Consider the following 27,149-nt stretch of genomic DNA (forward strand, 5'->3'; position numbering starts at 1 on the left):
CTTTTTTTTTAGTCCCATAAGGTGTGTAATAGTCACTTGGCAAAGATTATAGAAGTGTTAGCTGTGACTTTTTTTTTTTGGCCCCAGTTTTTAAACCAAGATTTGGCTTTCCAACTTTAAGACAAGTAAATGGTGCATGTGATGCAAGTATTGTAAATATGTAGACATATCAAATAATATTGAAAATAAATTTATTTTAAACCACCTTATTTAAAAGATATCTGTAATTGTTTTTCACATATCTTTTAAAACTAAAGCATATTTGCAGAATTCTGACAGTGCTAGGTATTGGAACATTTTGTTACCTTTGTTCAACTTGAAAAAATATTAATATTATGACTTTTCTGTACTAAGTTTTGGGTTAAGTGAAGTAGGGAATGTAAAAATGAGTAAGATAGAGTATTGCCCTTATAGTAAATAACATCGTTCCTTTCTTTATTCTCTGGTATACTTCCATTTGGGTATCACTAATTACTACTTTACATTGTAGAGTCCAAACACAATGTGACTGTTGTTTCTTATACTGGCATCGAGCTGTCTTCCCAATTTATTTAGATGATGTGTATGAAAATGCTGTTGATGCAGCCAGACTACATGTAAGTAAAGAATAACATAAAGAATAAAGCCATAATTTTTTAGTATAAACCATTCTAATTATTTAAAATAAAACAGATTATTTGACTTAATAGACATTTAAAAATTGACTGTTAGTACTGTTTTGTACAGTTCTATGCCTATTGGGTAAGCATTTATACATCTTATAGTTAATATACTAATGAAAAGTTAATTTTAATATCTCTAACTCCTCCCTTCATATTCCTAATCATTGTCATTTCACTTGATTTTAGTTTATGTCACAGTAGCCTGGCATGTATTTGTCAGTAGACGGTAGAGTTCATGTTATTCAAATCTTTCTATTTCTTTATGTGAATAAGTGTGTTTGAATGCTCAAGATAGGAAAGGATAAGTGAATGTGAATTTTTATGTATTTAGTAGAAGTTTTTGTATACCTTAGTGAATAAAGTCCGATTCTTGTTTTATTTAGGGAAATAAGATAATCATGTGGAAAACACACTTTCAGACTGAGATTTTGTCTTTCAAGATAGATAATTGACTTTTGATATTGTTTAGATTAGAGATATGGTCTTTCTAAATTCATGTACATTTAACTTTTTTCATAGTACATGTTCAGTGCTTTACGTGACTGTGTACCTGCTATGATGCATGCAAGGCATTTAGAGTCCTATGAAATACTTCTGGATTGCTATGACAAGGAAATTATGGAAATTTTAAATGAGGTAATATGATATTTGAGATTGAAACACTTAAAACATATTTTTGGAATGCAGTGTTTGCAAAAAATTTTGGGTCAAATTAATCTCTTATTAAAATTATTATTTATAATTTTATAACATGAGGTCTCCACGAGTCGGAACTGACTCGATGGCAACTAACAACATTATTATTTATAAATCACTGTGTAGAACAAAGGAACTGTTTTTAGTTACATTATCACTATTATGCTAAATTGACCTGTAATTCCTAAATTTTATATAGAAAACCAGATTGGGAGTTTTGAAATTTTTATTTACTTTCGTGAATTATATGTTTGAATTTGAAGTTCTTTTTATTCGAAAAATACAAATGCAAAGTGGGTTTGAGTGCTGAGTGCTTCTAATGGTAATACAATTAAGGCAACTTAACTATTAATATTTTATTCAATTTTATTTGGAGAGCTACTATCTAAAAGGAGAGCTACTAACTAAAAGGGTGAAATCTATTACTAGTATAAAAAAATAATTTGAATGCAATGTAGTATGCCCCTCTGTTTTACTGAAATGTGTTTTATAAACACTGAGATCTTTGAAATTGAGTTTCTTTCTAGTGATATTTTTATCTGGAGGGAGGAATTAAGAATGAATACACTTCACAGTATAAATTTAGTTAAGTTTGCTAAGTATGAAATATTTTATGTAATTTCTTATATTAAATATTCTCACTTAGAAAAGATTATATATGTCTGGCCAGTTTTTAGAACTCCATGATAGACCAGAAAAGGTGATTTATTTTGTTATCTTTAGCTTGACAAATTTTGGGATTTTTAAAGATTATTACAAGGAAACTTTCTCTCTCTTTTTTTTTCCTTTCCTCTCTTACATATTTTCAGGGCCTTTCCACATTTGTTGATTGTTCCCTTAAGTTATATGCTTTTTTGTACTTACAGTATTAATACTGTGTTCATGCTCCTTATTAATGAAGCAATCACTAACTAGCTTTTGATTTTCTTGTCAAGGATATTAAACTAAAAGTACTAATGAAAACAGAGGCTTTGAATTTATTTAACTGCTCCCTGATCAAAAAATTGTTGGTTTAAAACGGAGTGCAAAGTAATTTTCACTTTCCCAATAAAAATAAGATTTTACCATGGAATATTTAAACAAAAAAGCCAGGTTAACAATTTTTCCATCATAATATTTAGAAAGTCTAATTCCAAATACTTATGGTTCTTCTGATTACACCAGACTACCTTTAATGTGCAAGTTATCTATTAAGAATGCACTAATTATAAAACTCTAAAGGTCAAAGCATAGGCACCTAGAGAGATAATATAATTAGAATATCATTTTGAAATATTAAGATATTGATTCTTTTGTGAATAGCATTTGCTGGACAAGTTGTGCAAAGAAATAGAGAAGGATTTGCGACTTTCCGTGCACACTCATTTAAAACTGGATGACCGAAACCCTTTCAAAGTTGGCATGAAAGATCTGGCCCTTTTTTTCTCTCTGAACCCAATTCGGTTTTTCAATCGTTTCATTGACATTCGAGGTGAGCATTTTGGTTTCCTTCTTAGTGTGTCCTTAATGTTCAAAGGCAAGTTTGCTTATTTCCTTTTCTGTCTCATTTCTCTCTCTTTTCTACTGTTCCATGAGTCAAAATGTTTTAGGATTTTTTTTTTTTTTTTGTAGCTTATGTAACTCACTATCTAGACAAGACTTTCTACAATTTAACAACAGTAGCTCTTCATGACTGGGCCACTTATAGTGAAATGAGAAACTTAGCTACGCAGCGTTATGGATTGGTTATGACAGAGGCACATCTTCCTAGTCAGACTTTGGAGCAGGTATAGTATCAAATGTTTCTTTCATGGTGTGACTTTAACATGATAACATCATTTCTTTTTAAGAAATCTTTTTTTTTCTTTAGTTTGTTTAAAGAAAATATATCCTTTTTTATAAAACCTCATACTTGGCAATAGCAAAATATTAGACTGTGCTGATTTGGTTTATAAAAGAATTTACCACAGGCTCTTTGTTTACAATCAGTTTTGTGTTGAATATTTGAAGTACACAGAGATTTAGATACAGCTTTTCAGAAACACTTTGGGATACTGAGGTGACTTCTGCAGAATTGTAAAAAATTCAGTCAAGGTCACAGTTATGGATTTTAGACCTGGGTATATAATATATATGTAACCTTTAATATCTTAGGAAAAATGATTAAATTTACATGATTTGTTCTTAAAGTGAGCAGTATAAAGCATTTGACTTTGCTAGTTCAATGAGCTAATTTACAATATGGCAATATCATGAGTATAATAGTTTATGTTATTAGTTAATTTGCATGTAATTCTTGCTAAAATAATCCAGGCCTGTCTCATATATTTACCAAAAAACACTTATTCAGTTCCAGTATTTCCAGAATTTCAGTTCCAGGGCCATCATTTTTCTTTTATCCTGCTGCATGTAGACCATTTCTAGGATCAACTTCATTCGTTTATTTGTATATCAAATACTTATTGAGAACCTACACTACATGGTAGACATTGAGCTTGATTTAGGGATACAATCAAAGATAAGTAGAAACAGTCTCAGCCGATGTACTCACAACCTAATGGGAGAAAAAAATGAGTAAACACATTTTTAGAATAGAGTATGATAAAAGCTATAATAAATACATGATCAAAGAACCCTAATTAGAAAGCAATAGAACAATTTATGTGATACCATTAGGTGTTAGAATAATATCTGAAGAATGAAGGATTCTTAATAGATAACCTGTACATTAAAGGTAGTCTGTTACAAGCAAAAGAAGCATAAGGACTTGGAATTAGACTTTCTAAATGTTAGGGTTCTGCCTCTTACTAGTGATTTGGCCTTTGAGAAGTCTCTTAGCTTCAGTTTCTTCATTTGTGAAATTTAGAAGAATAATTCCTTATTTATTTATTTTCGAGAATTTCATATAATAAACCTTACATGCCTGTACTGATACCCATTGCTGTCGAGTAGATTCCACTCATAGCGACCCTATATAACAGAGTAGAACTGCTCCCATAGAGTTTCCAAGGAACAGCTGGTGGATTCAAACTGCCAACCTTTTGGTTAGCAGCTGAGTTCTTAACCACTATGCACCAGGGCTCCCAAACCTTGCATAGTACCTGAAAAATAGTAGCTATTTTATCAGTGCTCTCCGTCATCTCCTGACTACCTTTTAGAATCTAGACATAGTTTACTTTTTAAAAAATGTAGTGGAGATCCTTAGGAAGACAAACCAAATCTTGTTAAGAAGGGTGGGGAAAATGATTGTGGATCTTTGAATATTTAAATCTAACTGTTCCTGACTACGCAAATGAGATGAAAAAAACAAGCAGCTAAGTTATCAAGGAGATAGTCCTGATTATCCGTTTCAGAAGGCCCTTTTAACCTTTGGTCATACCCTTTGTATAGTTGTCCTTTCTTTAAAATTATTTAATAATATTAGGAAACTTAACATAATTTGTAAGTCACTATATTGATGCAAGTGTAACTGATTATCTTAAACTAATAATGGTAGAATTTCTGTATGGATTGTGTTGTAGGGTCTGGATGTTTTGGAAATTATGAGAAACATTCATATATTTGTGTCTCGATACCTCTATAATCTCAACAATCAGGTGAGTGGTTTAGAGATTTTTTTTTTTCATGTTGGTGGATATATGGTGGGAAGGGCAATGAATTGATTCTTAAGGGTGAAAATTAGTAAAATAAACAAAACAAAAAATAATTGCTTTAGAGATCATCCTGTTTATTCCTTTGCTTTGACTGTACTGTTTTCTGGAATGGCTTTTCAATTAGATTATCTTTAATGAAATAGATTCTGAAATTTTCTTTGGATAACTTTCTGGCCAGTATTTGCTGTGGATTGTGTTATTATTGATAAGTGCATAATTTTATTTCATTGCAGATCTTTATTGAACGAACAAGCAATAACAAACATTTGAATACAATTAATATTCGGCACATTGCTAATTCAATTCGAACACATGGCACAGGAATCATGAATACAACAGTAAGAACCTTTTTTAGGTGGGAGGTGGTAGTAGACCCCTGTTTAGTAGTTTGGAAAATAGTTTTTGATAGAATAATCTGGTAAACATATACTACCTGTTTATATTATATCTGAATTTCTTATTTTTCAGGTTGTATAATTAAAATGTATGACACTAAAATTGTATGTAATGGAAGCTCTGTGATTTAAAAAAAGGCACTTTAAAATATTTTATCATTAAAAAATATATTTTATCATCTCAGGGTCATTATTATAAGTAGCTTTGGAGATTTGAGGACATGAGTATATATATCTGTGTGGATTCTCTAAAGTTGCTTTGGAAAGTGAATCACTGATAGCAGTTTACTTCACATCATTCATCCATTTTTCATGAGAAAGCTTTTTTGGTGAAGGGAAATACAAATAAATAGGAATTTACTAAAAATATTTTGGAGCTACTTAGAAATGGACATTCAGTCACTTGACAAAGTCATTTGAACTTGTATGTGATTTTTCTCTCTGCGGAAAAAGATGAAATTTCTGAATTTACCTGGTTGTCAGGGCACAGTTAATTTTGCCTTGAGGGGAGAAGAAAGAATGCTTAAATAGAAAGTAGTATATTAAGCACATTTGGGAGTGAAGGAAAAGGGAAAAGACTGGAAAGTTAAGTTGGGACCATTTTAGTATATAGTGCGGAAGCCACTGAACTTTGTTGAGCTGATGAGTGGTGTGATTGGAGCTCTGTTTTGCTGGTTATCAACATAGAAATTCAGAGTTTGAAATTTAAAATTAGGAGTCATCCATGTAGAGATCGTGTCTGAAGCCCTAAGGATAAATAAACTGAATCTTTGAGGATAAATAAACTCTTCCTTGCCCTTGCTGTATTATCTGCTAAACACTCATTCACATAATAGATACTACTGAGTGTATTTTATGTCTTAGGCACTGTGCTGGGCCACTAGAGTGAGAAAAACAGACATGGTTCCTGCTCGTGTGGTAATTACAGTCTACTAAAGGATATAGAGTCGCTTTGAGTCGGAATCGACTTGATGGCGTTGGGTTTGGTTTTTTTTGGTTTTAAAGGATATAGATGTTAATAAGTTAATCACACTAATGAATGTAGGTGACTGAAGGAAAGGAGCATGCTTTTCCTGTGATATATTCTATGACAGCATATAATGGAGAAACCATATTCTGATTGCTGGGATGTGGTGTAGAGGGTCAGAAAGAAAGGGCACCTTGTAGGAAGTGATACCCTGTAGGAAGAGGGTTCCCTGTAGGAAGTTCCCTTTAGGAAGAGTTGAGGTCTGAGGGGGGCGGGGGGGTATACATTGCAAGGAGAGTATTCCACAGAGTGAGAATAGCTCGCGCAAAGCGCTGCTTGTTTGAGGGAATGTGGTGCATTTGAGCAGAAAGTAGTGCACAGAAAGTAACGGGGAAGATTATAAAGATGAGGCTGAGGAGTAGGCAGAGGTCACAGTTTGTGGGACCTTGTAGGCTTTGTTGAGGATTTTGGTCGTTATCTTAAGAGCCTTGAGAAGCACTTTGGGAATTTTAAGCAGAAGGTTTGCATTTTGAACAGATTACTCTGGCTGCAGTGTGGAGTAGTCACTGAAGTAGAGCTGCAGTGGGATGGCCAGTTAGGGCGTTAAAGTGGTCTAAGCAAGAGGATAGTTATTTGTGCTGGGGTAGTTTCAGGCAAGTTCAAAGAGCATCATGTTTCTTACTTTGGTGTCATTCTAGAATGTGATTAGTAATAAGTAGTCTTCTAGATGGAAGAATATGGTAACTTCTGACTGTAGTTTATGGCTTAAAAACCTGAGTCTTGAGTCTAGTTTTGTGATTCTTATTTCATCTTAATCCTATTATGAGAGTATTTTCCTTTTTTTTTTTGTTTTTTTTAGTAAAGATGTAGAAGATCTTATAGAAGGTTCTGTGAATATTTATGGATAATACAGAACTTCATTTATTTAAATATTTTCAGGTCAGATTAGACCTTATAGTTATTTTAGATAATTGTTACACAGTAGCATTGGTTTAAAATTTGTTTTTATATTAACTTTTTTCAATATTCTGAATTTTAATTGTATAGGTTAATTTCACCTACCAGTTTTTGAAAAAGAAGTTCTATATATTTAGCCAGTTTATGTATGACGAACATATCAAATCCAGATTGATTAAAGATATTCGATTTTTCCGGGAAATCAAGGACCAAAATGATCATAAGGTACTCTATATTTTTTTTGAGGTAGTTTGATTCAGCTGCTTAGAATATAGTAAGCATTTATGCTAAAATTCATTATTTAAATCTCTGCTGGGTTTTTAGTATATTAAAGTTTAAGGAAAAATTAGATGATCAATGTAACCAGTTGTTTATTTATTTGAAAATAATACAAAAGTAATACATGCTCATTCTGAAACATTTTAAAGTGCATAAAGCAGATGTCCTCCCTCATTTCTCTTTCCTCCTAATCCCATTTTCTAGAGGTAACTGCTGTTAACAATGTAGTATGATGGCTTTCATATATCATGCAGTAAGCATATATATTTGCACATACATATATTGCTTTCTTTTTTTTTAAACAAAATGGGGTAATGCTATACATATTGTTTTGCTGTGTATTTTTCACATGTCAGTACATACAGATCTACCTCATTCTTTTAAGAGTTGATAGTATGGCTATATACTGTAACTTATTTAGCCACCTCCTGTTAACAGATGCTTAGGTTTTTCTGATTTTTCACTGTTACAGAAGTGTTGCAGGTAACATCCTTACACATTTATCTCTGTATACTTTGGTACTATTTCTGAAAGAAAGATTGCTTCAGGAGGAATTTCCAGGACAAAAGTATTTAAAATTCTGAAGCATAGTGCCAAGCACTCCAAAAATGTTATACCAATAGACATGTCCACCAATACTTTATAAGAATACTGTTTTCCCTTTACCCTCTGGGCTGAGTTTTCCATGGTAAAGTTGTAAGTGGTAACAGTACGGAGGCATGTAACCATGTGGATAGAGAACCAATAGACTGAGACAGTCTTATATTTTATTTCTTGTATCCAGAACTATTTTAATTACCCTTCTTCAGGTTTGGAGTCCCTGGGTCCTATAACGGTTAAATACTCAGCTACTAACCAAAAGGTTGGCAATTTGAATCTACCTAGAGGCACCTCAGAAGAAAGCCTGGCAATCTACTTCTAAAAGAACACAGCCGTTGAAAGCCCAATGGAGTGCAGTTCTGCTCTGAAACACATGGGGTTGCCATGAGTTGGAACCAACTCAGTGGCAACTGGTTACTGGTTCTTAAGGTTCATCTAGTTCCTGCCGTGTTATATATTAATTGGTAGTTCTCTTCAATATTAGAACAACAAAATATTACTTTCTAGTAAAATAATAAAATTGCAAATTGTGGTTATCAATAGAGAATTGTATTAACTGTCTCATTTTTATTGGAACAGAAATTACTAGTATTCAGAGATATAATCATGATAAGAATTGCGTGCTTTTGTTATTATTATAAAATAGATAATTTCCTTACTCTCTTTTGTTATTATTGTAAAATAGATAATTTCAATCAAACAAGATTGAAAAAGTAATTTTTTACTGGTGATGGCAACTAGAAATTTTAGCCCAGCTGGTGTGTGATAATTGGGAAGGAATGTGTTTATAAGTCCCTTATCCCTTCAGACCACAGAAACTTGATCACATCTCTCTAAACAAATGTGTCTGGGAGGAATTGGTTTCTTTATCCTATCTCATAGAGTAGTTGGGTGTTAATGGAGACTAATAATGGTGGTGAGGAACTTAAGTTTGATGGCACTGGTTTTTATTCCCCCTAGTTAATGTCAAAAAGAAAAATGTTCATTTTACTACATTGACTTTGAACCCTGGTAATTTTTGCTCTATAAATTTTTTGTCATTAGACTTGAGTGTTTTTTTTTTTAAGCACAATAGGAATACAAAATTAGAAGGGAAATTGGCATGGTTGATTTGGTAAGTATTTTATGCTGTAGGGATCGTTAATAAAGATAGTTTCAAAAATATCTCCTAGTATCCTTTTGAAAGAGCAGAAAAATTCAATCGAGGCATCAGAAAACTTGGAATAACACCAGAGGGACAGAGCTACCTTGATCAGTTCAGGCAACTCATCAGCCAAATTGGTAAGTTATTATAAAAGTTTTGGGAAATAAAGTATAAATCCTAAGGCTATATATCATATATTAAATATACTAATAAACAGCTTATTATGTAAATGCCTGAATTCAACTGTATTCCTCCAAGGTAATTTTTTGTTTTTTTATTATCAAAAAAAATTTCAAATATGATTAGACTGTTGCTGCAGAAATGATTGAGACCGTAGGCTAATGTAAGTTAAAACTTTTCAACTAAGTTAAAATATATTTAATAAGTAGCTAGCTCATCTCAAAGGCCATATTCATAATTATAAATCAGTAACAAGTTACCTATAAATGTAGTTAAAGTTAACAATAGCTCAAGCCTAACGACGATTGTGAGGATGGCACAGGACCGGGCAGTGTTTCACTGTCTTATACACAGGGTCGCTATGAGTCGGAATCGACTCAGTGGTGCCTAACAAGAAGAAGATAACCTGAATGTTGTTTTAATTTTTCTATACTATATCATTTATATTTATGTATATAATTTCTTGAGTGTCCTTCTGCCATGTAAGTAGAGCTTGTCTTTTGAAATACATTAAAAGCCGGAATTATATGAAATAATCATAGATACATAAAACTTTATGCTTAAGAGTTTTTCATATACATTGTCTCTATTAATGACCTCACAGTAACCTGTACAATAGGCATGCAGTCACATTTTAAAGATGAAAAAAAGAGAAACTCAGAGAAATGAGTTGTGTTGCTAAGACTTAAACTAGGGTTTTTCAGCTCTAAACCCAAAGGTGTTTTATTTTATATTCTTCACAGTTTTAGACACCAAGCAGTTAGTTAGTAAATTCTAATTGACTATATTTTGGTAAAATTATCCCTCCTACAATTAATTTATCTAACATTTACTAAGAATCTGTTATGCAAGGTAACTCTGTTAGGTGCTAGAAATACAAAAGATAAGAAAGACACAACCTTTGCTCTCAAAGTGTTTTAAATTTACTGGCAGGAAAGATGTTACAAGCGTTTAATTCTGGAGTAAAGTTACTGAATGCAAACTTAAATTTTTAAATGAATTGTTTTTTGTTCTAGCGCTGCCATAACAAAAACTACCACAAGTGGGTGGCTTTAAAGAACAGAAATTTATTTTCTCACAGTTCTGGAGGCTAGAAGTCTGAATTCAGGGCAAGGCTCTAGAGGGAGGTCCTTCTTTGTCTGTTTCAGCTTCTAGTAGTTGCTGGCAATCTTTGGCGTTCCTGGGCTTCTAGATGCATCTTATAAGTCTTTTGTTAAATATCTTGAGAAAATGAGTAATCTCAGGGCTGGGAGCAAAATGAGAAATCTTTTTGTCTTATAACCTACCTGCCGAAATAATAACATTTATTGAGCGTTTACTATATGCCAGTACTGTTCTAAGTTCTTTACGTATCTTAACTCATTTAAAACTCACAACGATACTTTAAAGTATTATTATTTCCATTCATTCATTTCATAGGTATTTATTGAGGACAGATGTTTTTAGGTGCTGGTGATACATACGAAAGTAAACAAAGGTTTTTTCTCATGGAGCTTAGTTTAACAGATGAAGAAACTCAGAATGTAACTTGACCTAGATCTTATAGCTAACAAATGGCGGAGTCCAGATTTGAACCCAGATAGTCTAGCTTCAGAGCTTTTGCTTTTAACCACTACACTATACTTGCCTCTCACTAACATATTTTGATCAGTCCAAAGATTGACCTGACAGTTTGGAGGAAAACAGTGAAACTACATATTTGATTTTTCTGAGATGGCACATTAAAAAAAATTTTAATATCATCTCTCATATTGGGATAGGCCTTAAAATAGATTCAGTGATATCTATTTTGTAGGGTTATTAAAAACATCAGATGAGAATATATGTAAAGCATAGTTACTGTGATGCTTGTGAAATGTTAGCTACTTCTTACCGTTTTGTCTTTTCTTTCTCCCAAGTAATTTCAGTTCAGTTCATTAATAATTATTGAGTTCTTACTATGTGCCAGGACATGGTGGCTCTGGGGATAGAGCAGTAAAGAAAACAAAGGCCCTACTCATGGATCTTTCATTCTAATGAGGGCAAACACAAACAAAAAGGTCTATAATATGTCAGTGATAAGAAGAAATAAAAGCGGGATAAGGGGATGTAATGGGGGTGAGGAGTGCTCTATCTTCAGTGATGTTCAGGGAAAGTTCTGACAAAGTAGTAGCTAAACAGGGACCTAAATAAATAAAGTGAAGAAATAAGCCATGTGTGTATCCAGGCAAGGAGAGCCAGACAGAGATGACAGTAAGTGGAAAACCCTGAATCTGTGTAGCTGTTTTGAGGAACAGTCAGGCTGGAATGGAGTTAGTGAAGACCTGAGGGGGAGGACACGATAGCATAGCAGCAGCAAAGGGCAAGATCATGCAGGGCTGTGCTGACTATGGGAGCAGTTTGAATATGTTCTGAGATGGAAAGCCATTGTAGAGTTTTCAGAAAAGGAGTCATGTGGTCTGACTTAGTGTTAAAAGCATCATAGCTGCTATGCAGATAAAAGATTGGGGGTGGGGCAAAGTTGGATGCTAAAGTGGAAGTAGGAAACTCAGAAGGCCATATTGCAGTGGTCTAGGAAGAGATGGTGGTGGTTTGGAATAGGGGGATAGCTGTGAAGGTGATGAGAAGTGGTTGAATTCTGACTATATTTTGAAGGCAGAGAGCCAACATAATTTGCCCACAGATGGGCTGTAAAGTGTGTACGAAGGAAAGGAATCAGGGACAACTGCAAGGCATTTGGCCTGAGCAACTGGGAGGATGGATTTACCAGTTTCTGAGATAGGAAATATAATTGGGGATAAAGATCTTGAGTTTGATTTAGACATATTAAATTTAAAATTCTTCTTAGACATGTAGGTATAGGCATTGGATTAAAAAAAGCCTATAGTTCAGAGGAGAGGTCCAGACTAGAGATATAAATTTGGGTTGCATCTAATAAAGATTCTTGATATCACTTCCAGCTGGGGTGTGTGTGTGTGTGAAGTGGGGGTGGGGGTGGGCACTGATTTTTAATGTGAGAGTGAAGAAATTATTGATACAGAAATTTAAAAATATTTGATCTTTTCTGTGTAGTCATCGTTCTTTAAAATTTGGTTTATCAAATGAAAGTTAAATTTGAAAATGTTTGATACAGACATATATAAGTATGGAAAGTACAGGAGAATCTTTTGGTACTTAGGAGTGGAAACATTGTAATTGATTGCTCTATATAACTGTATTCCTGATTATTAGAGTTTAGAGATATTTATATAAAATTTGATTTTTTTGTGTGGTTTTTAAGGTAACGCTATGGGCTATGTACGAATGATAAGATCTGGTGGTCTTCATTGTAGCAGCAATGCCATTAGGTATGGATGCAAACATCATTTTTGCCTTGTTTATGCTGTTTACATATTTATGTCATTTAAATCTGTTATTGTAAGTAATACTGTAGAGAAGGTGTTTGTTCTTACTGATAAATTTTGAGATAATATAGGGAAAGAAAACCATTAATTCTACTAGTTAATTTTTTTCCTCCATAAATTTTAAGAGTGTAGCAGACCTTATTTTTAAAAATCTTTATTTCTATTACGGTTATATATAGTTACAGTTTGTGAATGGCTTTAGAGATTACTTGAATTTAAGGATTAAATTTTGATTATTTATATCTAAAATTTCAATTTTGGAACTGAAGTGGTGATACTAATAATATAACTGAAATACCAAGTTCTTTCCGAATAGGTAGTGGAAAAATTTAGAGTCCTGCAATATTACTTTGATATATGTATCAAAGGCATATATTTTACAATATGTTTTACTAAATTCTTTCCTAAATTATTATGTAGATTTGTGCCTGATCTTGAAGATATTGTGAATTTTGAAGAACTAGTAAAAGAAGAAGGTCTCGCAGAAGAAACATTAAAAGCAGCAAGGTAATCTAATTTTGAAATAATCTAAATTTGGAGATTTAAAAAGTAGATGTTTAAATTATATAAAATATTAAAGAGAAGACTAGAGGATAATGTATAAAATAATTTACCAAAAAAACCACAAATATGTCAGTGTTATTATATGGTCTCAGTTTATGAGATGTAATGAGTTTTTTTATTTTTAAGACTATGGTATTCTAACATCTTTCCAATTTCATTGAAAAGGTGTCTTCTGGAATGTGCCATGTGGTGTGATAGCTTACTAGCCACATGTGGCTATTGAGCACTGAAATGTCACTAGTCCAAACTGGGATGTGCTAAAGTATAAAGTACATGACTAATTTTGAAGGTTTAGTATAAAAAAAAGCCAAATATCTCATTAATAAAATCAATTTCACCTGTTTCTTTTTATCTTTTTTTAAATGTGGCTCCTAGAAAATTGAAAATTACATGTGACTCACAGTATATTCCTCCTCACCAACCACCGCTCTAGAATACAAGTCCTTCCTTTCCTGTCTTCTAGAGCAGCACTGTCCAATACACTAGCCACTAACACATGTGGCTATTGACCGCTTGAAATATGACTAGTGGAACAGAGGAACTGAATTTTTAGATTTATTTTAGTTAATTTTAAAGGTGTGCATCAGGTTTGTATTCTTTGACCGTACCTATTCAATCTGTATGCTGAACAAATAATCCAAGAAAGCTGGACTCTATGAAGAAGAACAGTGCATCAAGATTGGAGGAAGACTCATTAACAACCTGCGTTATGCTGATGACACAGCCTTGCTTGCTGAAAGCGAAGAGGACTTGAAGCACTTACTGATGAAGATCAAAGACTACACCCTTCTGTATGGATTACACACAAAAATCCTCACAACTGGACCAATAAGCAACATCATGATAAACGGAGAAAACATTGAAGTTGTCAAGGATTTCACTTTACTTGGATCCACAATCAATACCCATGGAAACAGCAGTCAAGAAATCAAAAGACACATTGCGTTGGGCCAATCTGCTGCAAAAGACCTCTTTAAAGTGTTGAAAAGCAAAGATGTCACCTTGAAGACTAAAGTGCACCTGACCCAAGCCATAGTGTTTTCAGTTGCCTCATATGCATGCAAAAGCTGGACAGTGAATAAGGAAGACTGAAGAAGAATTGATGCCTTTGAATTGTGGTGTTGGCAAGGAATATTGAATACGTCATGGATTACTAAAAGAATGAACAAATCTATCTTGGAAGAAGTATAACCAGAATGGTCTTTAGAAGCAAGGATGGCGAGACTGTGTCTCACATACTTTGGGCATGTTACTGGGGGGATCAGTCCCTGGAGAAGGACATTGTGCTTGGTAAAGTAGAGGGTCAGCGACAAAGAGGAAGACCCTCAACCAATATGGACTGACACAGTGGCTGCAACAGTGGACTCAAGTGTAACAACGATTATGAGGATGGCTCTGTTGTACATAGGGTCGCTATGAGTCAAAACTGACTCGACGGCACCTAACAACAAACAACAATTTAAATTTAAGTAGCTAGTGGCTATTGTATTGGACACTGCAGATCAGTAGACTTCAACCAGTACTGATTTTGTTATATAAAACTTGAGAGAAGAAAGTATACAGAATTGTTAACAATTTGTTTGGAATACTCTATGCTTTATTATTATTAATTGTAACAGTTTATTGAGTCAGGCATGAAGGACATCCCTGGACAGACTGGGGATAATTTGAATATTGAAAAGAATAATGGTAGAAATAGATTATAATATACTGAATGAAAAAGAATCCGTAACTCATAATGATAATAAGAAAGTTGAGAGAAGAGAGGGAAAGCTTCTTTTAATAGAAGAATGCCAGCTAAATAAGTGTAAAAGGGATGAGAAAATTTAGAAAAAGAGTCACCATTTTGCAGTCATCACTGTAATACTTGAAATCAGGCAAGAATCATCCATGGAGTCTAAAACACTGGATGAAAAGTTGTTTGAGAACAGAGTATTCATTCAGTCTTAAAAAATGATTCCCAAAATGGTTTATTGATCACAGAGGGCGTTAAGTATCTTTATAGTAGAGAGATTGGTATATACCACCTTAACCAAGTGATCAAATTTAGCATCACCAATAATGGGGTATTTAATTATGAGGAAACAATCTGGGAAATCCAGAATATGGAACATTCTACAAGACACCTGCCCTAGATTTAAAAAATGTCAAATGTTAAACAGCAAGGAGACTGTTTAACAAGAAGATTAAAGAAACCCGACAACCAAATGCAATGGGTGAACCTTAATAGCATCCTAGGTAGGGGAAAAAATAAATCACTGTGAAAGACAAAAATTCCCTACATGGGGGATAATTGGAGAGATTTGGATATGGATTGCATATTAGATAATATTGTATTTTATTCTTGGGTGTGATACAGTGCTCTAAAATTATATATTAACTCATGGTATTAAGGACACAGAAAAGAAAGAGTTCAAAAATGTGATAAAGTGGTAATGAGTGAGAACTTAAAGGAAAGGAGAGTGAAGTCAGAGAGTGGGATATCATCTTTTAAGATCTCTAGTGTAAACTTGTCTCTGGTAGTGGCAAGGCCCAGATTTGTCCAAGGGGATGGATGCCTGTAGTGAAGTGAAATAAAGGTAAAGTCAATGAGTTATGGGATTGTGATAATGAGTAGATTATCCACATGGACAGCAAAGTCCTCCAAAATGATGGAAAAGGATTGGAGCAGGTATCAAAGTCCTAGATAAGTGTATGGCAGTGATTAAAGAGGGAGTAGATGCCTGATTTCAGGAGGAACTGGTTGGGTAGATAGTTGGATCATCTGAGCCTCAAAGGAGAGATTTCCACCTTGTAGTGGTGGAGGAATAATTACTTGAAAGTGAAATGGCTGTACATGAGGGATTTTTATACATGAAGAATGCAGGGGAAAAAAGCAGCTGATGTTTCTGAAGGCTGAGAGGCAAGCTAAGTTTTTGAAAGAGCAGATTTCAGTTGCAGTAAGGAGGTGTGGAGAAGCATTAAGAGATTTAAGATGAGGAATTTATTTACAGTGAAATGGGATTCTACAGAGTTGGGGTAGGAAGAAGAAATACAATTGTATTAAGTTCCAAGATGCCCTACATATTCTATTGTAAGGACTAAGTTAATGAGTTAATGTTATTAATTTCTGTCCATAAGAAAATGAGTCCATTCTGAACTCCAAGGGAATTTACTTAGAAATGTCTTACAATGTTTCCTACTTTTGAGTGTGCTCATCTAACCTGATGAAAGATGGATTTAAAAAGTCACAGCTCCTGAGGACCATGGTCTCAGGGAACATCTAGCTCAATTGACATAACACAGTTTATAAAGAAAATGTTCCACATTCTACCTTGATGAGTAGCATCTGGGGTCTTAATAGCCTGTGAGCACCCATCTAAGATACTCCACTGGTCTCACCCCTTCGGGAGCAAGGGAGAATGAAGACAACAGGATACAAGGGAAAGATTAGTCCAAAGGACTAATGGACCACAACTACCACGGCCTGCACCAGACTCAGTCCAGTACAACTAGATGGTGGCCAGCTACCACCACTGACTGCTCTGATAGGGATTACAACAGAGGGTCCTGGACAGAGCTGGAGAAAAATGTAGGACAAAATTCTGACTCACAAAAAAAGACCAGATTTACTTGCCTGACAGAGACCAGAGAAACCCCTAGAGTATGGCCCCTTGGACACCTTTTTAGTTCAGTAAGAAAGTCACTCCTGAGGTTCACTCTGCAGCCAAAGATTAGGCCCATAAAACAAATCGAGATTAAAGGGGCACACCAGCCCAGGGGCAAGGACTGGAAGGCAGGAAGGGACAGGAAAGCTGGCATTAGGGAACCCAAGGTTGAGAAGGGAGAATGTTGACATGTAGTGGGATTGTTAACCAGTGTCATAAAACAATATGTGTACTAACTGTTTAATGAGAAACTATTTGTTCTGTAAACCTTCATCTAAAGTACAGTTAAAAAAAAAAAAAAAGTCACAGCTCCTTCTGAGAGAGGAACCAAGTAAAAAATATTTTTGTTTTTTAGGCATTTGGATTCAGTCCTCAGTGATCACACACGAAATTCTGCGGAAGGCACAGAATATTTCAAAATGCTTGTGGATGTTTTTGCTCCAGAGTTTCGAAGGCCAAAGAATATACATCTCCGAAATTTCTATATCATTGTTCCCCCTCTGGTGAGTATTTTCAGTACCTAAAATGTATCCTTTAAAAAAAGATTGTTGTTAAATAAATCCAGTTTTATTGAAGCATGAAATGCATACAGACTGTATTATTGACTTTATGATTGTAGATAAAACTAAATCTGATCTCAGTGAATGTGGACTAGAATTTTTATTTATTAGCTATGCAGGATGAGACTTATTTATAGTTAAGATAGATTCTTGTTTGTTAACAACTCCTAGAGAAACCCCAGTGTGATTTAAATTACTTAAGTGCACACCATTATATGCATACCAGATAGTCTTTTGGCAAAGTCATCCATATGATCATTTCAAGTCCTTAATGTAGACTAACTTTAACTGTTACAGTATGAAGTTATTTCTATCACATCTCTCTCTCTCTCTTTTTTTTAATAATATTGTATTTTTGGTGAAAGTTTACACAGCAAATTAGTTCCCGTTTAACAGTATCTGTACTTACTGTTCAGTGACATTGGTTACATTTTTCACAATGTGTCAGTGTTCTCATTACTTCTATTCTGGTTGTTCCTTTTCCATTAGTCTAGCTTCCCTACCCCTTCTTTGCTTTAGGATAAATGTTGACTGTTTGGTTTCATGTAAATGATTACTTAAAAGACCTCAGTACTCACTGGTGATATTGTTTATTTTATGATGCAACCTGGTATTTAACTGAAAAGTGGCATCTGGGAGTGGTTTCAATTCCAAGTTTAAAGGGTATCTCAGGGCAGCAGTCTTACGGGTTCCTCTAGTCTCTACCGATCCAGTTAAGTTTGGCCTTTTTTAAGAATTCGAGTTTTGTTGTATTTTCTTCCCATTCTATCCAGGACCATCTATTGTGTCCCTGATCAGAATGGTAGGTAGTGGTAGCTGGGCACCATCTAGTACTTTAGGTGTCAGGATAGATGAGGATGTGGTTCATGAGGGCTGTCAGTCCTTTAGTTTCTTCTTTGAGTCTTCGGTTTCCTTCGTTCTCTTTTGCTCCAGATAAGGAGAGACAAGTAGTTGTATCTTAGATCGATCACATCTCTTAAAAGCATGTTGTTTGAGGATAACTACTCTCTATCCAGTAGTAATAACTAGCATCAAGACTAAATTTTTAGTGCTTCATCCTTACCATAGTATAGACAGTCCCGGAGTCACGAAGGAGATCCATTCCTAACTATGTCTTTAAGTCAAATCTGTAGGTAACTCGGAATAGGTGCATACAGTTCTTGTTTAGCCTTAGTTTAGTGCATGAAAAGGCTCTGAAACCTTTTCGGTGATTTAAAAGCTGCACGTGCAGCAAGTGAAGGTGATTGTGATAAAGAATTTGATGTGAGTATGGTTGGTTGGTTCGATTAATTCAAAATGATGGCAAATTTACATAACATTAAAGGGGAAGTACAAGTTGTCTGTAAATTGGACATTTGCAGCCCGGGGACTGCCTGTATATAACATGTTCTGCTGTAATTCTGTGGTTGCCTTCTGAAAATAACTCACGTTATCAAAAACTGCATTATAAAAACAATTGTTCCAGTGGGGAAAATGGAGTGAGAGATAAGCGAGGTACGTACTAGCAAATAAGAGTGATTTTTCCCTAAAGTTTCCTGTAATAAAGTTTTTTTTAATTAGTAAATGGATAGCTCTGAATATCTTTTTATATTGCTGCCTGATTGTTACTAGCACATATATTCTTACAAATTATAACCATCATTGTCCATTGAAAGTAGCTGATGGTCCATAGACAGACTTTTTTTTCTTAGTGAATCTCTACTGTTTTGTGCATTTATTGTTGTTAATTCGCTCTCATAATTATGTCATAACTATGATGTTGTAGAAGTGTCCATATTTGGTAAGCTTCATTTTTTTCATCTTAAGATGGTGTCAAACTGGAGGTGAGTCTGACTTAGGCATGCTTTGATAACAGAGTAGTTAACTCAGGGTGAGTTCTGACCATATTTCTTTAAATTAGAAGGGCAGTATACTCAAGCCATAGTACAGAGTCTGCAGTTTTATAGGGTACCTTTCAGAATTCAATTGAGGATGGAGAAAACAAGATGGATTAAGAGTACTACAAAGAAATACAGGGCACTATGTTTGTGCTTGAGTTTACAATCTAGTTCCAGGAAGAAAAATAATGAGATACCTAAGAAAAGATTTGAATAAGTTGGTAAAGATTTTAAAAATATGTGATTAATTGCCAGATAAGTTTTATAGGCAATAAACGTGAAAGTTGATTTTTTGTTTCCAGTATAGGATGTTATAGCACTTATCACACAGTACAGTAATTATTTTTAGAACAGATTTCTCTTTACCCTTCTAGAGTAGTGCTGTCCATGTGTAGCCACATGTGGCTCCTTAAATTTAAATTCAGATTAATTAAAATTTAATGAAATTAAAAGTTCAGTTCCTTAGTTGCACTAGCCACATTTCAAGAGTTAAGGGCCACATGTGGCTACACATGGACAGCACTGCTCTAGAGGGGTAAAGTGCCTAGTGTCTACTGTATTGGGCAGTGCAGATACAGAATATTTCCATCATCTCAGGCAGTTCTGTGCAGCAGACAGTGTTCTAGAGTGTGAACTCTTTAATGGTATTCATTTTTTTAATCCGAAGTACTTAATAATGCCTGGTACATACTAAGCTACAGTGACTCTTTGTTGAATAAATGATATGATTAGATAAGCTATATTAGAGGAGCTGAATTTCCAAGGGACGCACTGTTTTGCTCATATAGCACTATTTTGCATTGCTATCTGGCTGCTTTTACTCCTTTGACTGGGCCTTTTAGGATGGAGTGGAAGGTGGTGTGCATGAAAGCACAGCACTATGCTGAGCAGTGTGTTGAGTTCTTTTTTTTTTTTGGAACATTTTATTGTGTTTTAGGTGGAAGTTTACACAGTAAATTAGTTTCCCATTCAACAGTTTATATGCAGTTTGTTCTGTGACATTGATTACTAGCCCCACAATGTGTCAGTACTCTCCGCATTTCCACCCTGCCTTCCCCATTTCCATCCCTCCAGTTTGCCTGCCCCCCTTGCCTTCTTATCTTTGCTTTTGGGCATATGTGCCCATTTGGTCTCCTGTAGTTCATTGTTCTAAGGAACACATTCTTCACGGGTGTTATTGTTTATTTTATAGGTCAGTCTATGGGAGTGCCTTCAGTTCCAGGTTAAAAGAATGTCTTAGGGCGATAGTCTCAGGGGTTCCTCCAGTCTCTACCAGTCCAGTAAGTCTGCTCTTTTTTATGAATTTGAGTTTTGTTCTACATTTTTTTCCCATTCTAACTAGGACCTTCTATTGTATCCCTGGTCAGGGCAGTTGTTAGTGGTAGCCAGGCATCATCTAGTTCTTCTGGTCTCAGGCTAGAGGAGGCAGTGGTTTGTGTGGGCCATTAGTTCTGTAGACTAATTGCTTCCTTGAGTCTTTGGTTTCCTTCACTCTTCTTTGCTGCAGACAGGAAGAGACCAATAGTTGTATCTTGGATGCCCGCTTACAAGCTTTTAAGACCCCAGATGCTACTCAACAAACTAGGATGTAGAACATTATCTTTATGAACTGTGTTATGCCAATTGACCTAGATGTCCCCTGAACTATGGTCCTTAGCCTTCAAGCCCAGTAACTCAATCCCACGAGGTGTTTGGCAATGTCTTAAGAAGTTTCCATAACTGTGCCCCCACGTGCTCTATTATATATATGAATATATATGTAGCACATACAAATATGTATATATAAATGCCCACAATTATATATGCACGCACATGTACTCCCATACACCCTCCCACACCTATATAGCATACGTATCTATGTAACCACTCACAATTTTTTTTTTTTTTTATTAAACTTTAGATGAAGGTTTACAGAATAAACTAGCTTCTCATTAGACAGTACATATATTGTTTTATGACATTGGTTAACAACCCCATGACATGTCAGTACTCTTCCTTCTCGACCTTGGGTTCCCTATTACCCCCTCCTGCCTTATAGTGCTTGCCCCTGGGCTGGTGTGCCCCTTGGTCTCGTTTTGTCCTGTGGGTCTGTCCAATCTTTGGCTAAAAAGTGAACCTCCAGAGTGACTTCATTACTGGGCTAAAAGGGTGTCTGGGAGCCATACTCTCGGGGTTTCTCCAGTCTGTCAGGCCAGTATGTCTGGGCTTTTTTTGACCACTCACAAATTTTTGGTTGCTATTTACTGTTGTTGCAAAATTGTATATGTTATAACATTTACCGTAGTTGTCCTTTATTCTTGCATACCTCTCAGTGTCTTCATTTACCTTGGTCACGTTGAGCTGACTTCCCCTATATTGTGTTTTGCCTTTCCCTTCACCAGAATTAACACACGTGTACCATCTAGTAAGTGATTCTCCCCTCTTCTCCCTCCTAACCCTGGTAACCATCAAAGAATGTTGCTGTCTGTGTGTAAACCTATTCTTGACTTTTTATAAAAGTGACTGACTTATATCATTCAGCATAGTGTCTTCCAGATTCATCTATGTTATGTTTTATGGACTTGTCATTACTCTTTATCATTTTTTAGTATTCTTTTGTATGTATGTACCACATTTTGGGAGCCCTGGTGGTGTAGTGGTTAAGAGCGTGACTGCTAACCAAAAGTTCGGCCGTTCGAATCCACCAGCCACTCCTTGGAAACCCTATGGAGGCATTTTGTTTGTTCATTCATCCGTTGATGGACACTTCGGTTGTTTCCATCTTTTGCTATTGTGAATAATGCTACAGTGAACATGGGTGTGCATATGTCTGTTAGTGTCACTACTCTTGTATCTCTAGGATTTATACCTAGGAGTGGGATTGCTGGATTATATGGTATTTCTATTTCTAGTTTTTTGAGGAAGTGCCATACCATTTTCCATAGTGGTTGTATATGCTGAGTTCTTAAGGGAATTATCTCAGGTAGTTTTCACAACCCTATGAAATGGGTAGGAGCCCTGGTGGTGCAAACGGTTAAGTGCTCGACTGCTAACCAAAAGGTTGGCAGTTTGAACTCACCCAGTGGCTCCATGGGAGAGAGACCTTGTGATCTGCTTCTGTAAAGATAACAGCCAAGAAAACCCTATGGGGCAGTTTTTCTCTGTCACATGGGGGTCACTATGAGTCAGAATTGACTTGACGGGCCTAACAACAACAACATGAAATGGGTATGTACTTTTGTTACCTACATTTACAGATGACGAGGCCCGGGTTCACAAAGGTAAACTAGCTTATTCAGCTATGAAGTGGCCAAACCAGGACGAAAAAGCAACTATGGTGTAGGTACAGTGTGTAAATAAGTTTGTGGCAAAGTATTTAGTAAAGGATGTTATAAAGGGCCTTAAATTTTGGACTGGGGAATTCAGCCTTTGAAAGACTACTGATGCTTTTTAACCAGAACCATGAAAAGAAATAGTATTTTAGAATGAGTTGGGTGGGCTTAAGAGCGCTTGTGCTGTGAAGTAAAGCTGGCCTACTCTTCTACTCCACCTTTCACTTAGTATATGACTTCGGGCAAGTTACTAAATTTCCCAAGCCTCAGCGTCCTCAACTCTAAAATGCAGATAATGTTTATTAATGAAGCATATACAGGGCATTGTGCTGCCATTCGGTAGAGACTGAGTGAGTACTCATGTTTAAAGGACTTGGAAAGAAGAGCCCTTAAGAGACACATACAGATTTGTGTCCTCACCAGGAGGCTATTATATGAGGCAAATGTTTCAAATCAAAAGGTTAGGAACCTAGAAGAGATTCTACTTTTAATTTTTGAAATGGCTATTTTAGGAACTACATTCTGAAGATTTTCTTAGCACAGTTGATTCTCTAATATATTGTTCTCTCTTTTCAGACCCTCAACTTTGTAGAGCATTCCATTAGTTGCAAGGAAAAATTGAACAAAAAAAATAAAATTGGAGCTGCTTTTACTGATGATGGCTTTGCCATGGGTAAGCTTAATGGAATTGTTTTTCCATTTATTTTATGTTTGCCTGATAATGGATTCTTAGAAATATTTGCTGGAGGCTAGGTCAAAATGTTCTTATAAATTCCAAGAATTTATAAATTTCTTTATAAATTTGTTTTTCACAAGCATTGTTTACTGTTTATTTTTCAGTTGGGCCATCTGATTGACAGGACTTGTTTTTCCATCATTTGTAACTATCATTAATGTGTTCTTGGTATTACTGATCACTTAGTCTAGTTTGACCTAGTATTTAGGCTTTGTTTTTGTTGTGGTTTTACAGTTTCAGAATCTTGTGTTTACTTTCCTTGGTTTCCCTACAACATCCTCAGTTGCTGTCTGTTTAAGCAGTGGCAGTTTTTTTATCCCACCCTTACGGCCATGTATTTTTTCAGGTGATTTTCATGGCCCTTTTTTTTTTGTTTTTTTGTTTGGCTTATCTTTAATTCTTTATACGTTTACATCTTTTTTTTTTTTTAAAGGAGGAATTAAATCATGTTGCTAAACTTGTTGACTTATGCTTTGAAATGTAATTTGAAAGAGGAGTTACTGGGAAAGGAGCAGAATACAACTTCTGTCCTCATTGTACTTGAATTTTGGTTTTGTTCATGACTGCAGGTGTGGCTTACATTCTAAAGCTTTTGGATCAGTACCAGGAGTTTGACTCACTTCACTGGTTCCAGTCTGTTAGAGAGAAGTACCTGAAGGAGATAAGAGCAGTTGCTAAGCAACAGAATGTTCAGTCAGCCAGTCAGGATGAAAAACTACTACAAACCATGAATCTCACTCACAAGCGACTGGATGTCTACCTGCAGGTAGAGGAAATATCTGAAAAGCCTAAGTCATACAGAAATCCTCATTTTAACAAGTGAGATGAATAGTGGTAAAAGGAATGTTTTTTAGAATGAATGGTATTTGGAAGCCATTTGACTCAGATCTTAAGAGCAGATGTGTAACTTAGGTCAGATTCTGTATTTATGATTCCCACTAGAGCTTTTTAAAATAATTTTAAAAAGAGATATTAAAAGATAAATACTTCGGATATGTTGCTGTAATATTTTTAGCTTTTATTTCAATTTTTTTTGTTCATTAGGAATTTGAATTGCTATATTTTTCACTGAGCAGTGCAAGAATTTTCTTCAGAGCAGACAAGACTGCAGCTGAAGAAAACCAGGAAAAGAAAGAGAAGGAAGGTCAGTGAGTGGCTTAAATTTGGAAAGACCAATAAGTCTTTCTTTAATAGTAGATGCTGATCCCCCATTTTATCTGGTTAGACTTCCAGCTTCCTTGTCCTTTTGGAAGATAATACTGAGCTAGAAATAAGTCTTTAAAACAGAAAAACCTTTGTGGATCATGTAATGCAAAATAAATTTACATAATTTGTTCATTTCACCCTGTGGTGCTCTTTTAGGCCGCTATTCAGTTTCACCTTTTATTAATTCAAATAAATTTAACAAACTTAGTTTTTTTTCTTTCATCCCTCAACCTATATCAGATTAAAACCCATTGCCGTTGAGTCGATACCAACTCTTAGTGACTCGATAGGACAGAGTAGAACTGCCCCATAGGGTTTCCAAGGAGCAGCTAGTGGATTTGAATTGCCAACTTTTTGGTTAGCAGTCAAACTCAGGTTAGAAGGAACAAATTAGGGGACGAACCCTGAATGTTGTTGAAGGCAGAACTGCTGATGACTAGACATTGACTGAGTGAGATATGATAGGTGATGAAAAACCAAAAACCAAACCTGTTGCCGTTGAGTCAATTCCAACTCATAGCGACCCTACAGGACAGAATAGAACTGCCCCATAGCGTTTCCAAGGAGCTCCTGGTGGATTCAAACTGCCAACCTTTCAGTTAGCAGTCAGGCTCTTAACCACTGTGCCACCAGGGTTTCTGATAGGTGATGGAGGTGTAAAATAGTAGGCGCTTTTTAGTGTCGTGGTGAACAGCCCTTCTGCTCTCCCCAGGCCCTGGAGAATCATGGTGCAGTATAGCCATAACTGATAGTCATTTCAATTAACTTGAGTCATTAAGGAACTGGATTCTGTTCACTGTATTCTATGTAGGATGGCAGGAAAGTATTTATACACTACCCCCCACCCAGTTTTTAAATAGACTATGTATTAGAGCAGTTTAAGGTTGACAGAAAAAATTGTGCTGAAAGTACACAGTGTTTCCATAAACCCTCTCTACTCCCTGCATACTGTTTCTCCTGTTAACATCTTAGATTGATGTGGTTTATTTGTTACAGTTGATGAACCAATACTGATACATTATTATTAACTAAAGTCAGTAGTTTACATTAGTGTTTGCTCTTTGTGTTGTACAGTCCTGTGGTTTTTGACAAATGCATATGTCATGTGTCCACCATTACAGGGATCATACAGAATTGTTTCACCACCTTAAAAATTTCCCTTGCTCCACCAGTTCATGCCTTGTCCCTCACCTACTTACACATTTGTATGCTTGAGAACATTCTTCAGTGTTTCATACCTAATGTCTTCCACGATAGATTTCTTTCAGACTGGAATTTAGGAACAGTTATCTTCCCTGAGGAACTTCCCCTTTTTCTGTCATGGAAATTATGTACCTTAGGCTTTCCTCCTTGTTCTGCTTGGAAGATAAAAACTATATAGAGCAACTAAATTGACCCTTCCAGGTCTCATGTTTGCCCTCCTCCGTTTTTTCTTACTTGTAATTAATAAAATTTTCCTAAATAAAACTTAAAACTTGTATTTCATAAAACAAGATGTTTTTATTAATCTTATTTTTTTTATAAGTCAGTTAAATTTTAAAATATACTTTTTTTTTGATATTGAGTAGAAGTGACTCATTCAGAGAAACCACTTATGTGAACTGCCTTATTCCCTGACAGTGTTACATAAATGAAATGTTACTAGTAAGGAGCATATGCAGGCATTTTTGGAATCTCCGTTGAGTAATAAGCATGTGCTTGAAAAATGATTTCAGGCTTCTACCTGAGAGATACTCAGTATTTGATTAAATGAAAATATGTATATATTCTGTTTGGGTTCATTTTCAAGGCTAAGATAATATTTAGCAAAGCAATTTGGAAGAATTTGAGTTGAGTATAATCTAAAATATGAAGAAACAAAGTTATTGCCTAGGTTCTATTCAGACATTTCATGATGCCAGAACCTTGTCTCCAGCCCAGGAGATAGGAAGACTCGGCAGGTGGATTAAAGCAAACCAGCCAACCTTCCAGTCTCATGGCAGCAGGACCCCTTACTTCTCCTGTTAAGGAACTCTCTGGGGTTCTGGTTGATCCCTGGGTCACTCCTGTGTTTCAGAACTCTTTATTTCAGCTAATGGTTGCTTAGAGATGTAGTCAAAGTTGCCAGATACATTGTCAACTAGTTTTTGTCTCTTAAAATATTAATATATGCACATGACATTCTGCACAAAAAGCCACAAACATTATAAAAAGTGGCTTTAAAAAATAAATTAATAAATACAAATGGGAAGCTATTTATTCTGGACAATTTTGAAATTTGAATTTGCAGCTCTGTTTCTATCAGTAACAGTGGCATACTCTAACAGTGAGTCTTGGCCCGGCTGGAGAAGCCAGCGTGGGGCATGCCTTCCTT

The 27,149-nt window shown here is 35.3% G+C and overlaps 1 protein-coding gene across 6 annotated transcripts in view; it reads left to right on the forward strand.

The window, feature by feature from the left end:
* WASHC4 (WASH complex subunit 4) overlaps window positions 1-27,149 on the forward strand; it is a 73,787-nt gene that overhangs the window by 35,895 nt on the left and 10,743 nt on the right. For all 6 annotated transcript variants that reach the window (XR_002823647.1, XM_004373784.2, XM_023728998.1 and 3 more), the window contains 14 exons: window positions 491-596; window positions 1,182-1,298; window positions 2,661-2,829; window positions 2,970-3,124; window positions 4,859-4,933; window positions 5,224-5,328; window positions 7,400-7,534; window positions 9,361-9,469; window positions 12,772-12,838; window positions 13,316-13,402; window positions 17,462-17,609; window positions 23,431-23,527; window positions 24,160-24,356; window positions 24,635-24,734. Coding sequence is in view for 5 of the 6 variants with exons in the window: in XM_004373784.2 (XP_004373841.1) it covers window positions 491-596; window positions 1,182-1,298; window positions 2,661-2,829; window positions 2,970-3,124; window positions 4,859-4,933; window positions 5,224-5,328; window positions 7,400-7,534; window positions 9,361-9,469; window positions 12,772-12,838; window positions 13,316-13,402; window positions 17,462-17,609; window positions 23,431-23,527; window positions 24,160-24,356; window positions 24,635-24,734 (1,667 nt within the window). In the remaining variant the exon portion in view is untranslated. The remainder of the gene's footprint in view (window positions 1-490; window positions 597-1,181; window positions 1,299-2,660; window positions 2,830-2,969; window positions 3,125-4,858; window positions 4,934-5,223; window positions 5,329-7,399; window positions 7,535-9,360; window positions 9,470-12,771; window positions 12,839-13,315; window positions 13,403-17,461; window positions 17,610-23,430; window positions 23,528-24,159; window positions 24,357-24,634; window positions 24,735-27,149) is intronic.

Source organism: Trichechus manatus, unplaced genomic scaffold, assembly GCF_000243295.1.
Source record: "Trichechus manatus latirostris isolate Lorelei unplaced genomic scaffold, TriManLat1.0 scaffold00027, whole genome shotgun sequence".
Lineage (NCBI taxonomy): Eukaryota > Metazoa > Chordata > Mammalia > Sirenia > Trichechidae > Trichechus > Trichechus manatus.